The 12,626-nt window shown below is 40.7% G+C and overlaps 1 protein-coding gene across 1 annotated transcript in view; it reads left to right on the top strand.

Moving 5' to 3' along the window:
- Positions 1 to 11,545, top strand: part of LOC138974008 (uncharacterized abhydrolase domain-containing protein DDB_G0269086-like) — a 16,658-nt gene extending 5,113 nt beyond the window's left edge. The window contains exons 5-14 of the mRNA XM_070346696.1: positions 566 to 2,092; positions 3,011 to 3,064; positions 3,646 to 3,768; positions 4,351 to 4,461; positions 5,751 to 5,861; positions 6,207 to 6,290; positions 6,658 to 6,756; positions 7,229 to 7,942; positions 8,557 to 8,654; positions 9,254 to 11,545. Coding sequence (XP_070202797.1) covers positions 566 to 2,092; positions 3,011 to 3,064; positions 3,646 to 3,768; positions 4,351 to 4,461; positions 5,751 to 5,861; positions 6,207 to 6,290; positions 6,658 to 6,756; positions 7,229 to 7,942; positions 8,557 to 8,654; positions 9,254 to 9,517 — 3,185 coding nt within the window. The 3' untranslated portion in view covers positions 9,518 to 11,545. The remainder of the gene's footprint in view (positions 1 to 565; positions 2,093 to 3,010; positions 3,065 to 3,645; positions 3,769 to 4,350; positions 4,462 to 5,750; positions 5,862 to 6,206; positions 6,291 to 6,657; positions 6,757 to 7,228; positions 7,943 to 8,556; positions 8,655 to 9,253) is intronic.
- Positions 11,546 to 12,626: the final 1,081 nt, after the last annotated feature.

Genomic DNA, 12,626 nt, shown 5'->3' with positions numbered 1-12,626 from the left:
AAAGAGAACTAAAGGGACGCATGGAAGCGCACCATATAATGAAGTGATATGCAAACTGAGTAAGCAGGAGTTACGAGGAACAAGTCACCTTGGATCTGAGAAAAACAAAAGAAGCATGGAAATTAATAAGCAATCAACTTTCATACTGCGTAGCGCCTTAGATATATCTTAACTGATTTGTCTCATTTGGTTATGCTTATCTTGTTTTCTTTTCTGGGTTAAATATGTAGGTCTGTACAGGGCACTGGATAGAAGTTTTATCAACATTTCATTAGCCCAGTTAATCGATAGCAAAACTAAAGTTTACATTGTTTCTTAAAATATCACTGTTAGATACCGACTTGAGAAAACGACAGAGATTGTTGTTAACTTAATCTTGTCTAGGAACTGTGTAAATCCATAACCATGTATGTAATGAAATGTATGTCTCATGTTTTGTTTTTTATTATAGTCACCTTTTATTTTACTTAATATAACACGAAAGCCGTAAAGCTAATTAACTTTAAGCAAGAACGGTCTTTACACGCATATTCAATACGTAATGTTATTTCATTTTTACATGCAGAATGTGAAGAACACATCAACGAACTGTACCAGAGTGCTGACAGTGTGGACGCCGCAACCTCTCTTCAGGTGCCGATTGTACGCCACGATCAACTTCAAGGCTCCAGCAAAGACGCAACCAGACAAGGACAGAGCACAGAAATGACACATCTCAACAAAGACGCCAAGGAAGCCACGATCAAAGAGAAAGAAGCAAAGCTGAAGATGTTGGAAATGGAAAAGCAAACAGCTCGAGAGAACGAAGAAAGGAACAGAGAAGAAAAGAAGAAGGAGAAAGCCAGAGAGCAAGAAGAAAAGAAAAGACAACAGGCGGAAGAAAAAGAGGCGAGGAAGAAACAGGAAGCGCAAGACAAGGAGGACAAGAAGAGAGAGAAGGCCAAAGAAAAGGAAGACAAGATGGCGGAGAAGGTCAGAGAGGAGGAAGACAAAAAAAGGGAGAAAGAAAGAGAAGAAGACGCAAAGAAGAAAGAGAAAGAAAGAGAGGAAGAGGAAAATAAAAAAGAGAAAGCTAGAGAAGAAGAAGCACGTAGGGCAGAAAAGGCTAGAAAGGAAGAAGAAGACAAAGAGAAGGATGAAGCAAAGAAGAAGGAGAAAGAAAGAGAGGAAAAAGAAAAACGGGAAAAGGAGAAAGCTAGAGAAGAAGAAGAGAACAGGAAGGAGGAAGAAAAAAGAAAGGCCAAAGCCAGAGAAGACGAAGAAAAGGAGAAAAAGGCCAGAGAAGAGGAAGCAAAGAACAGACAAAGGGCTGCAGAAAAAGATGCCAAGCAGAAACAAGAAGCTCTGGAAAAAGAAGAAAGGAAGGCTAAAACTATAGAGGATGAAAAGCGAACCGACAACATCATTGTCATGGAAACACAAGAAGCAAACGCAATGAAGGAGGAAAGAGAAGGTAAGCCACACATGGCTACAGACAAGCCTGAAGAAAAAGAAAAGAAACCTACGGAAACCCCAGAAGAAAGAGAAGCGCGGAAGCAAAGAAAACTCAAGAAATTGTTGGAAAAGATCATGCAAAAGATCATGCAAGTTTTCATGGACAAACAAGGACATACCACCACAGACACAGAAACAATAAAGACGTACGAAAAAAACCGAGAAAAGGAGGCTAGAAAGCGACACAAAGCTGAAGAGAGAGAAGCAAGAAGGAAGGAAAGACTTGCTAACAAGAAAGAAACGATAGAGGCACAGGAGGAGAAAGAAGCAAGGAGAGAGGCCAGGAAACAACAAAAAGTTCAAGAGAAAGAAGCGAGAAGAAAGGAACGACTTGCTAGAAAGGAGGACGAGAAGACGGAGACAGAAGAAGAAAAAGAAGCAAGAAGACAGGCAAGACGTGTGAAGAAAGAAGCCAGGAAGGTCAGAGAACAAGAAAAGAAAGCGAGGGAAGAAACAAGGAAAGCAAGGAAACAGGACAGGAAAGCGAGGGACCAGAACGAAAAAGCCAGGGAGCATGACCAGAAACCAAAAGACCCGGCTTTGAAGAAGGACCAACATCAAGATCTGACCAACACTGCCAAAGGAGTACTACAAGCAGGTAACGTAATTCTGTGTGACGATTGTACGTATACTTTTATGTCTCGGCTGCCACTTGTCCTATCTGAACTTAAATGCAAAATAGCTTATGGTAATGCTTTCTTGTTCATTGGATATCCCCCCCTCCCCTACCTATTTACACCCTCTCTCCTCGCGCATTGCCTGCTACGCAAACCTAGTGTCTTGTAGGAACACAAAAGGTCGGACAGGCAAACATGCAAATACAAACAGCCAGAGAAGACACACTTAGGCATACACACAGGTATATACCCTAGTGTGTTCTCACACATTCAGCATTTGCTTATCAGATTTATGTGGTGTTTTAATGAGTTTTAACGCAACACTGTTGGTTTGTTATTCGTCACTAATCTACGTATTATAAGCGTTAATAAGGGAATAGTGTGAGAAAACCGTGTGTTGCCTCCCATGAAATTGACTATCAAGAACGGAACAGTCAAGGGCACCGGCCGTTGTTGGACATTGCTTTATCTGTGTGCCTCCCAAAGGTCAAACAACTTCAAATGAAATAACAGAACAGATGCAGCCCTCCCCCCCCCCCCACCCCCCGTTCGAAACCCTGTAAAATTCAAAGTAATTGGGGGCCCGATAGCTCAGTTGTTATAGATGTGGACTTGAGATCCTGGGGACGAACTCGGCCGGGTTCGATTCCAGGCCGAGACTTACACGGGTGATCTGTATGAGCAGACTCAGATACGGTAGCCATGTCCCACCCTTGCGAAACCACAGTGGCACAGAAAAGACCTTGGCCATTCTGCCATAATAAGTGCAGGCGGCTTATTGCACCCAAACATGCACTGACGCGACTCTTGTTGCTGCTAGTTTTCAACTGGGTGGAACGACCCAAATTTCCCAGCAAAATAATAATACAGAAAAGTAAATAATATGAAATTGCTTTCAGGGCTTGGAGGTGACGTTGGATCAGAGAAGACAGCAAGGCCAGCTGAGACTGACGGTGAGTCCTAGAACGGAATTTTCTGCGGAGTGCTCATGGCAAAAATGAACAGCGTGTTTTACCAGGAACACTGTCCAGTGTATTTCAAGGAACTAAGATTTAAATACAAAATACCCCCCGTGTAAATGATTTGGCTCACCATATCAAATATGTCCAGGCTTTTACACACAAAAAGGTCTAACTGCACATATACCGAAATCAATAGCCTATAACTGCTGTCTGTGTACAGCGGGAATGTTGTTTATGAAATCATTGTCAGTGTGTGACCAAGTGTTGGGTTGTTCTTATCTCGTGTAAAAGCCCAGGCAGATCTGATATCGTAATTAAACCAAATCGTTTACATGGGAAGGAGTCGGCCTCTAACGTATTGTTAAGTTAGTACTGTGAACTTTAATAGATTAATTCAATTTCATTTACCGTTTTCTTTTATACAATACGAAAATAGTGTTCGCGTAAGGCTGCTTTTTGTTGTGACTTTTTGTATATGGTTATGCGTGTAAGATAAAGTTTGTAGCATACAAACATTATAATTAATAATCAGATTCACAGCCGAATTTAACAAGTATGGATTGGAATTGCAGAATTTGAAGAACACGTCAACGAGCTCTATGAAAGTGCAGACGATTTGGATCGTCCTGAAAACTCATCGAAGACACAAACCACAAAAAGCAAATCCGGAGCCCCGGGGTTAGCGCCAGATGATGGTAAGTCGGGACTTCAGTTTATTATTGATTGTTTAAAATCAGAATGACCATGTATACACGGTTCCTGTTATAACACTTGCGCTGACGAATTTAAAAAAAAGAGATAAAAATAATGCTTGAAGGAGGTCAATAGAACTAAGAACATGCGTATCATGTTATTCTTACACGCAGACTTTGAAGAGCACACCAATGATGTATATGATATTACAGAAGATGTGGACGTACGTTCTGGAAACTTCCACGGGACGCCAATCAACGAACCTAAACCCTTTTCTCTGGAAATAAGAGATATTCATATTTTATATTTCAACTTCTGTTTCTATTTTCTTATTCAATCAATGATTCATTTGTTCATTGATTTACTCCTTCCAAGAGCTGTAGTGCGTGGTTACTGCAATATATGTTATAATATTAACTTAAGACCGAGTTTAATGCTTCCGTGGCTTTTCCAAACGGTTATCTGGAAGATACTGCATGCCCCTTTGATTACAGTTCTGAATCTCATTAATAAAACAAAGGAGCTAAAATGCTTAAACAAATTATTTAAGGGGGAAATAACTAACTGATTGTTCTTCAACACAGAGTTTGAAGAACACATCAACGACTTCTATCAGAGTGCAGACGACCTGGACGTACCTGACAAATCCTCAAAAATGAATTCTCCAAAGAGCACAAGCACACCGCCGGATGACGGTAAGATTCAAATTCAACAATTGGAAAACGATTTAATCCGAAACACAGTTTTGGCACAGCAGTGGTTTCAACAAGTTTGATGCACTTTTGTTGATTGTTGTTAATGCTTTAATTGAATTTATTTGCTTAAGCTTTTTACATTTAGTCAAGTTTTGACTAAATGTTTTAACATAGAGGGGGAATCGAGACGAGGGTCGTGGTGTATGTGTGTCTGTCTGTCTGTCTGTGCGTGTGTTTGTGTAGAGCGATTCAGACTTAACTACTGGACCGAACTTAATGAAATTTGACATGAGAGTTCCTGGGAATGATATCCCCGGATGTTTTTTTCTTTTTTTCGATAAATACCTTTGATGACGTCATATCCGGCTTTTTGTAAAAGTTGAGGCGGCACTGTCACACCCTCATTTTTCAATCAAATTGATTGAAATTTTGACAAAACAATCTTCGACCAAATTCGGACTTTGGTATTGCATTTCAGCTTGGTGGCTTAAAAACTAATGAATGAGTTTGGTCATTAAACATCGGAAACTTGTAATTAAAATTATTTTTTTATTAAACGATCCAAAAACAATTTCATCTTATTCTTCGTCATTTTCTGATTCCAAAAACATATACATATGTTATATTTTGATTGAAAACAAGCTCTGAAAATTAAAAATATAAAAATTATGATCAAAATTAAATTTTCGAAATCGTTTTAAAAACTATTTCATCTTATTCCTTGTCGGTTCCTGATTCCAAAAACATATAGATATGATATGTTTGGATTAAAAACACGCTCAGAAACTTACAACGAAGTACAGTAAAGCGTGCTATGAAGCACACCGCAATCGCTACCGCGCCAAACAGGCTCGTCACTTTCACTGCCTTTTGCACTAGCGGCGGACTACGTTCAGTTTCATTCTGTGAGTTCCACAGCTTGACTAAATGTAGTAATTTCGCCTTACGCGACTTGTTTTTTTTTTTCTAATGACGATCAGCTTTATTGGGACAGGCTTTGTTTTAGCATGCATGTCAGATTGTGATGAAATCTTGAAACATGAATTTAGGTATTGTAGTTGTACATATATTACTTTAGATATTTTTTTGTTATCATGGGTTTTATGAATTTTCTTCTCTTATTCTTTTATAATTATTAATTAATGACCTATATGTGCTGATGACCAATTTAATTTCCTTTGTTGGATCAATAAAATGTTATGAGTTATGAATATGTTAAAATGTGTTTTTTTTTAATGTAAATACATTTAACTTAATAAATAGGCCTATCCTTGTAATTCTCAACGCAGAATTCGAAGAGCACATCAATGATATGTACGAAAGTGCAGATGACTTGGACAATCTCGGTAACCCCACAAAGAGTCGTCAGTCCCAGCGAAAGGTGGAACCACTGGCTGATGGTAAGCTTAGAAGAAGGACCTATTACATTCTTCGCTGAAGAACGTGCATTTAAATCTCTTTGCGTGAATGATGATTATACACACACTAGTTTCACAGTTGGGCTGGTGGATTGCATATTACTTAAACAGGAGGTTGATTTGTTTAGCAATAGGCTTACATCGTTGTTACTTTTGTACTTTTGTTCTGAACAATTTAACATCAAATATAGCTTTGTTTTGCATTGAGATTGTATGTTTTGATTGTTAGCCAAATACAGTAATTTTGGTTCTGTGTGCGTGATCTGTTCCATAAGTCACCTTTTGTTACCTTTACGCTGTCATATTGACTTGTGTGTGTTCTTCAAGGCAAGTATGCAGTGGATGGAAGCATTTATCACGAGCTTGAAAGTGAAGAAGACACGTCTGAAACTGTAACAGACACTGATTATGGTGAGTCTTTGTAACCATGACAACATCTTTGCTTCTCACTCACTTAGTACAGAGTCGCATGTGTTGGAGGACATTTGAAAACATATATCAAAACAAATATTGATCATAACGATCAGACTGTTTAGAATTCGATTTCATCTAACACTTTAATTGTGCACTTCTTTTGACAAACCTTAACTGTTCAATGTATTATATTGTGCAAACTGTTGCTGTCATACATAACGTTATATTATCATGTATTGTTGTAAAACGTTTAGAAATTCTTACGAACCTGTCGGTTGTTTTATTACGGTTTGCATGACCTTGCTTTCCTTTTGTAAGTGAGGTGGTGTTAAACATGTCATAATACACATGTTCACAATTACAGAGAGCATTGGTTATGACAGCGACGTCTACGACAGCATCGGCGAACTTGACACCACGGACGATTCCTCGTCTGACAGTTACGCAGACTCGCTTGATGAGGGTGAGGGTTTTACATTGCTGTCAGGGTTTTACATTGCTGTCAGGGTATTGATCACTGTAAGCACAATCTAAAAGCAAAATCCGATCCCTAAAAAACCCAGTTATCTTACAAAATAAAGTCGAGTTCGTATCATTAGTTACATACTGTTTTATGTTAAGATAGCAAGGGAATTGTCACACGATTGCTGGATTTGAAATTGTTGGAGGAGGAGAATTATGATTGAAAATTAGATTATTTACAAAAGAGGCACACTTTGTGACAAACTAATGGGGTTGAAGAAACCCACAGAATCAGAAAACACCATGATGGTTTCATAATTATGGGGTAGCCACCAGTAAAGGAAGGTAACATATATACACACACACACACACACACACACACACACGCACACACACACACACACACATGCACATGCACAGAGTTAAGACAGCAACATAACAGTTTATCGGAAACTCGATACGGTACATTGCAGAAATCTACGATTACATCGATGACATCTACGAAAGTATTGATGACGTATTTGACGTCAACAGCAGTGACATCACGCCGGACACCAAGCCACGAGCCCAAGACGGCCCAGACCTGCCCCTCTTTCTGAAAGAAAAGCTAGCAAGCCCCGGAACAGACGCGCTGCTAGCCGAGTTAAAGGCAGTATTACAGCGTGCGCAGAAAGAAGGCGTGGCTATCCCCAGAAAAGAACCACGCCCCAAGGAGAAAGCCCCGCCGTCTCAGGCTCAAAAGGAAGATATGAAATCGCCGTGCTCTAATGGCGCCATTCAAGGGACACCAGCACCGTCTCTGAAAGGAGTCCCGAACAGACTTGACCTAAGTGGCGATGGATGTGTTAGCGTCAAGGCCGCGAAAGCTTTTCTCGACGCACAAGTCCACATGTACTCGCAAGATGAATGGGCGAAGAAGAAAGGAAAGCCCCAAGAAAAGGAATGGCATACTGAGAAAGATCCCACAGAGAAACCTCTCAAAGAGACAGCATCAGGGACAGACAAGCCACAGGACAAAGAGTCCCGTACAGCAGAGAAGACAGATAAGCAAGCTATGAAAGTCCCGCAATCCATCAGACAAAAGGAAGACACGACGAAGGGTTCAGTGTTGAAAAAGACGCCCCCAACCGTCCCCCAGAAGCCCAAGGGAGGGAACTGGAAGCTGAACGGAGAAGCACAGCCTGATGGTAATGTATCTTGCTTTGTTTGTTACTACTGATCATTTTCTTCATATGAAGCCATCGTGGTTATATTAAATGAATTAATGCAGTACGTGATAGATAAAGCAGTTAGTTGGTTAGTAAAGCAGTTAAAGAATTAATTGATGCTACTCAAAGTATTAGTATTAGTTTGAACAACAAGAGAATTACTACAAATATTGCTGATTTAGTGAAATAGGGTAAGTAGTGCAAATAGCACTCAGACAAAAAATAGTTTTAACAAACATGATTGAGTTTCCAATTACTAATTATTTTAGCGCAGAGGTTAAAATGTACAGAACAGTTTTATATAAATGCTTTCTGTATTAGCAAGCTAGATTACCATGCTAGTATAGTATAATTACTTCCATAAAATCAGTATCATAATTATTAAAATCTAATTTAATGATTAAAAGAAGATCATTAAAAAAATCAGCATACACATTTCAGAACATGCACAGAGAGAGTCATCACGTGGCAACAAATTAAAGGGAAATAACTTACTGCTGCAGTCTTTTCTGACGGGTACTACGGGCAGACAATCTGTATACGATGTTGTTTTATGTGCAAAATAGTAACATGTTTTCGAACGAAACTTTCAGCCCCAGACGAAGTGTACACAGACTGTCTTTCCCATTCGAAGAAGGTGGACGCGCTGACTGCACTCGTGGGCAAACCAACGGCCTCTGTGGCTAACAAGGTGTGTGTGGGTGGCATTAGTTATTTGAGTTTGTTAAATTGGTGTGTGCGTGTTTGTGTGTGTGTGTGTGTGTGTATGTGCGTGCGTGCGTATGAGTGTGTATACGTGTGTGTGTGTAGGTGTGTGTGTAGGTGTGTGTGTGTGTGTGTGTGTGTGTGTGTGTGTGTGTGTGTGTGTGTGTGTGTGTTTAAACGCGTACAAGAGTGTGTGTTTCTGTGCGTGTTTGAATGCGTACACGAGTGCGTAGGTGTGTGCGTGTGCATGTGCGTGTGTTTCAGTGTGTGTGTTTCAGTGGGTTTTTGTTTGTGTGTATGTGTGTGTGTGTGTGTGTGTGTGTGTGTGTGTGTGTGTTTGTTTGAATGCGTACAAGAGTGTGTACGTGTGTGCATGTGTGTGTGTGTGTGTGTGTGTGTGTGTGTGTGTGTGTGTGTGTGTGTGTGTGTGCGCGCGTTTGTTTGAGTGTGTACCTGTATGTGTGTGTAATTTTTGTTTGTCTCTGTATTGCAAGCAGGAACCAGCATTCGTAGGGATGTCCTTTCTTTCAACAGAATTAACAGTAGGTTATGCTAAACATAAGTGAATACTTTGGAACTTTGCAGGAAGTCATCACCCAAGAACCAAACGCCCAAAACAAACCACGCAGATCTGACCTCTACGTCAGTGTGGCCCCTCTGAAACAAAAACCAAAAGCTATGACGAAGTCAGCAAAAACTGGTGACGACAACACGAATGGCAGGGCTGCCGGGAGTAAAACCCAGGAAGTGACGAAGACTGCAGAACCTGATGACGTGTACAACGAACTGGGATCTACTCGTCGTAGAAATCAGGAGGCTGACCCCATCTACAATCATCTCAATCAGTAATATTGCAAAAGAAATCCAATGTGTCCGATTCCTCAATCGACCCCTTTTTTTATCCCGACTCTAGAATGTTCATTGACCCTTCGACGACCTTCATCTCCCGAGCTGGACTGAATGTGTAGCGCCAGCGAACGCCAAGAAGAAAAAGAAGATTGACCCATCAATAACAAGAATGTAGAATGACAAAATGTCACTGTTCTCTGGCATGCACGGGACACAGCTTTCCGGCCATTAAAATTAAGCCACGTGCGCCTTTGTAAAAACAAAATCTCAAAACAATCATGCAATTATAAAACGTTCCCGACCCTAATTTGTTTCGGGCCTTGTCATCAGAAAAAAACATGGTTTTACATGTTTTTGCCTTGTATTTACATTGCGTGTACAGTTCGTCGGTGCTTTCTTTATTTTACTTTTGAATAAGACATGTGAGTGCAAAATAGTTCGACGCGCTGCAGAAGTACGAACGTTTTCATCTTCTGGGATGTTTGTTGTTTGCAATTCAATGTTTATGTGTGTACGATATACATTGCTCTGTGTAGCCTCTGGCTGAGAACGCTTTGATTCACATAATTAATACTCGGTTACAATACCTGCATTTCCTTGCATCAGATGTTCGTTTTTTAACTTAAGATTATGCTTTTTATTATCATTTAAAAAAAAAGAAACCAAACACACAAGTAACCACGTTAGGTACGTTTATATCTATAATCAATATTTCAGCACGTTACTGGCTTCTTCGGGATGGTAAGCTTATGGAAAGAATGGAATGACGGCACGTGACATACAGTGTCATGAATTTGTATGATGATTAATGACGTTTTATCATTTCATATAGTTTATAGACTTCGTCTTATTTGTCTTGTGTGTATCTTCTTCTGCTTCTTCCTTCATGGGCTGAAACTCCCACGTTCACTCATGTCTTTGATACGCCAATTTCGGAGGAGGCTTGTGTAATATAAGTAATTATACATAACTATATTTCATATACTTTACCTCACATGACTATACTTTTCCTGAGATTAATCAAAGAGTGAGAGACTATTTGGAGATGCGTTATGCAAAGTTACTTTACTCAACAAGAGATTATATATTGCATTTAATAATACTCGGTAAGCCATACAATGTTTATTATAAGACATTGATTGTTGCTTATATTTTGTGATATTACCCAATATTGACGGACTGTGTGATGATATCTTCTGCTATGGTCTGTTGAGACAGTGATATCAAAATCGAGACCGGAGGTCGAGATTTTGATATCACTGTCGAAACACACCAATAGCAGAAGATATCATCACACAGTCAGTCAATGTTATATATAGTGCTAATTCTCTGGACATTTCGTATTTACTGTAAAGAAAATACAAAAGTATTTGTCTCAGTTTTGGCTGTTCTATATCCCTCCCTCTGATTATTATTTATTTTTGTTCACTCTTTTCTTGTACTATTCAGTATTTTAAAATGTCTTTTCTTTCAAAAAGTCTTTTGTCACTTGCTCAACTAAATTCTGGGATAATTACATTTTCATATATATTTGTTTGTTTTTAAATTTAGGTGTTTTTGTTTTTGAAGTGGGGATGCAATAAAGAGGTCGTCGATATCAAAACTGATATCGACGGAAATGTCGTCGATATGACTTTTGCACTGAGCTCAGTTTTGCCCAATTGACCTATGGAAATCCACGTAACATATGAAATAGCAATATACACGCCTATTGGTGCTTGGCATGAGATACTAGAGAGATAAATGACGAGAGAGGGGGAGAGGGAGATAGACGGGGAAGATATATACGGGGGGGGGGGGGGGGGGGGGGAGGGACGAGATATAGAGATGGAGAGCGTGCGAGAGAGAGACAATTTGCTTGGTTTTATATGTTTTGTATTATTGTGCTTCCAATCCGTCTTGCTGTTTAATTTTGAACAGGAATGTTCTTTTTTTTCCGCAATAAAATTAGAAATACATAAAACTGTACATTGCAATGATGTTGTCATTAGTTTTCCCCAAAAGCCAATAAATATGATCACCATACAACGTGTACTATTTGTATGAGAGAAATAGAAAGAGAGAGAGAGAGAGAGAGAGAGAGAGAGAGAGAGACAGAGAGAGAGAGAGAGAGAGAGAGAGAGAGAGAGAGAGAGAGAGGCAAACATACAGACAGACTCAAACAGACAGATAAAGACAAAAAAAGAACCAATTAGGAAGCTGCGCAGATCTGTGGTGGCCTTAGGCAGCGGCCAGTTCTGAACAGCCATAATCGTTCCGGCTTCGCAGCTGATACCTTCCGCTGAAATAGTGTGACCGAGGTAGACCACCTCTCGTCGCAAGAACTGGCACTTCTCGGGTTTGAGCTTGAGGCCCGTCTCAGTTATACGTTGGAGGAGGCGCTCAAGGTGCTCTAGATGCTCGTCAAACGTCAGGAGGTCGTCCATTTACACAAGCAGAAACTGGAACTGAAAGTCAGACAATATGGTTGCCTGCATCATTCACTGGAATGTGGCTGGAGCGGAGATAAGTCCCACGGGCATCCTAGTATACTCGAAGAGGCCGAACGGGGTGCAACAGGCCGTCTTGTGTTGATCTGTGGGGTCCATTTCGATCTGGTGGTACCCACTAACCAGTGGCATCTGGGACAGTCTTCGCGTTGAGTCGTCTGTAGTCGACACAGAGCCGAAGACTGCTGTCCTTCCCCACCAGCACTACAGGAGCTGCATAAGGGCTGGGTCTCTCTTGGATCACGTGCTGAGCCAACAAGCCCTTAACGTGGTCGTTCACCTCTTGTAGGTGGCAAGGAGGGATGCTGCGGTAAGGCTGGGCGACAGGGGCGCCGTCAGTGGTGGGGATGCGATGGGTTACCCTGTCTGCGTATCCCAGGTCAGTCTCGCTCTGCACAAACCCGTGCGCAAACCTGTTGAGAAGTTCCTGTAGCCTCTATTGGTGCTGTCAAAGTTGGGATTTGGGACTGGGGGTGGTGAAGAGGTCGTGGTCTCCTGCGTGCTTACAGTGATGCTTTGCGACGACACGTCAAACTTCAGTCTCTCATCACTCTCCACTGTCTCAAATCTCTCTAACACTGCTACGACTGTCCTTGGTCTAAGGGTGCAGTCCATTGCAT

Source organism: Littorina saxatilis, linkage group LG8, assembly GCF_037325665.1.
Source record: "Littorina saxatilis isolate snail1 linkage group LG8, US_GU_Lsax_2.0, whole genome shotgun sequence".
NCBI classification, from domain to species: domain Eukaryota; kingdom Metazoa; phylum Mollusca; class Gastropoda; order Littorinimorpha; family Littorinidae; genus Littorina; species Littorina saxatilis.
The sequence above is the reverse complement of the archived record's forward strand: the minus strand, read 5'-3'. Positions and strand labels throughout refer to the sequence as shown.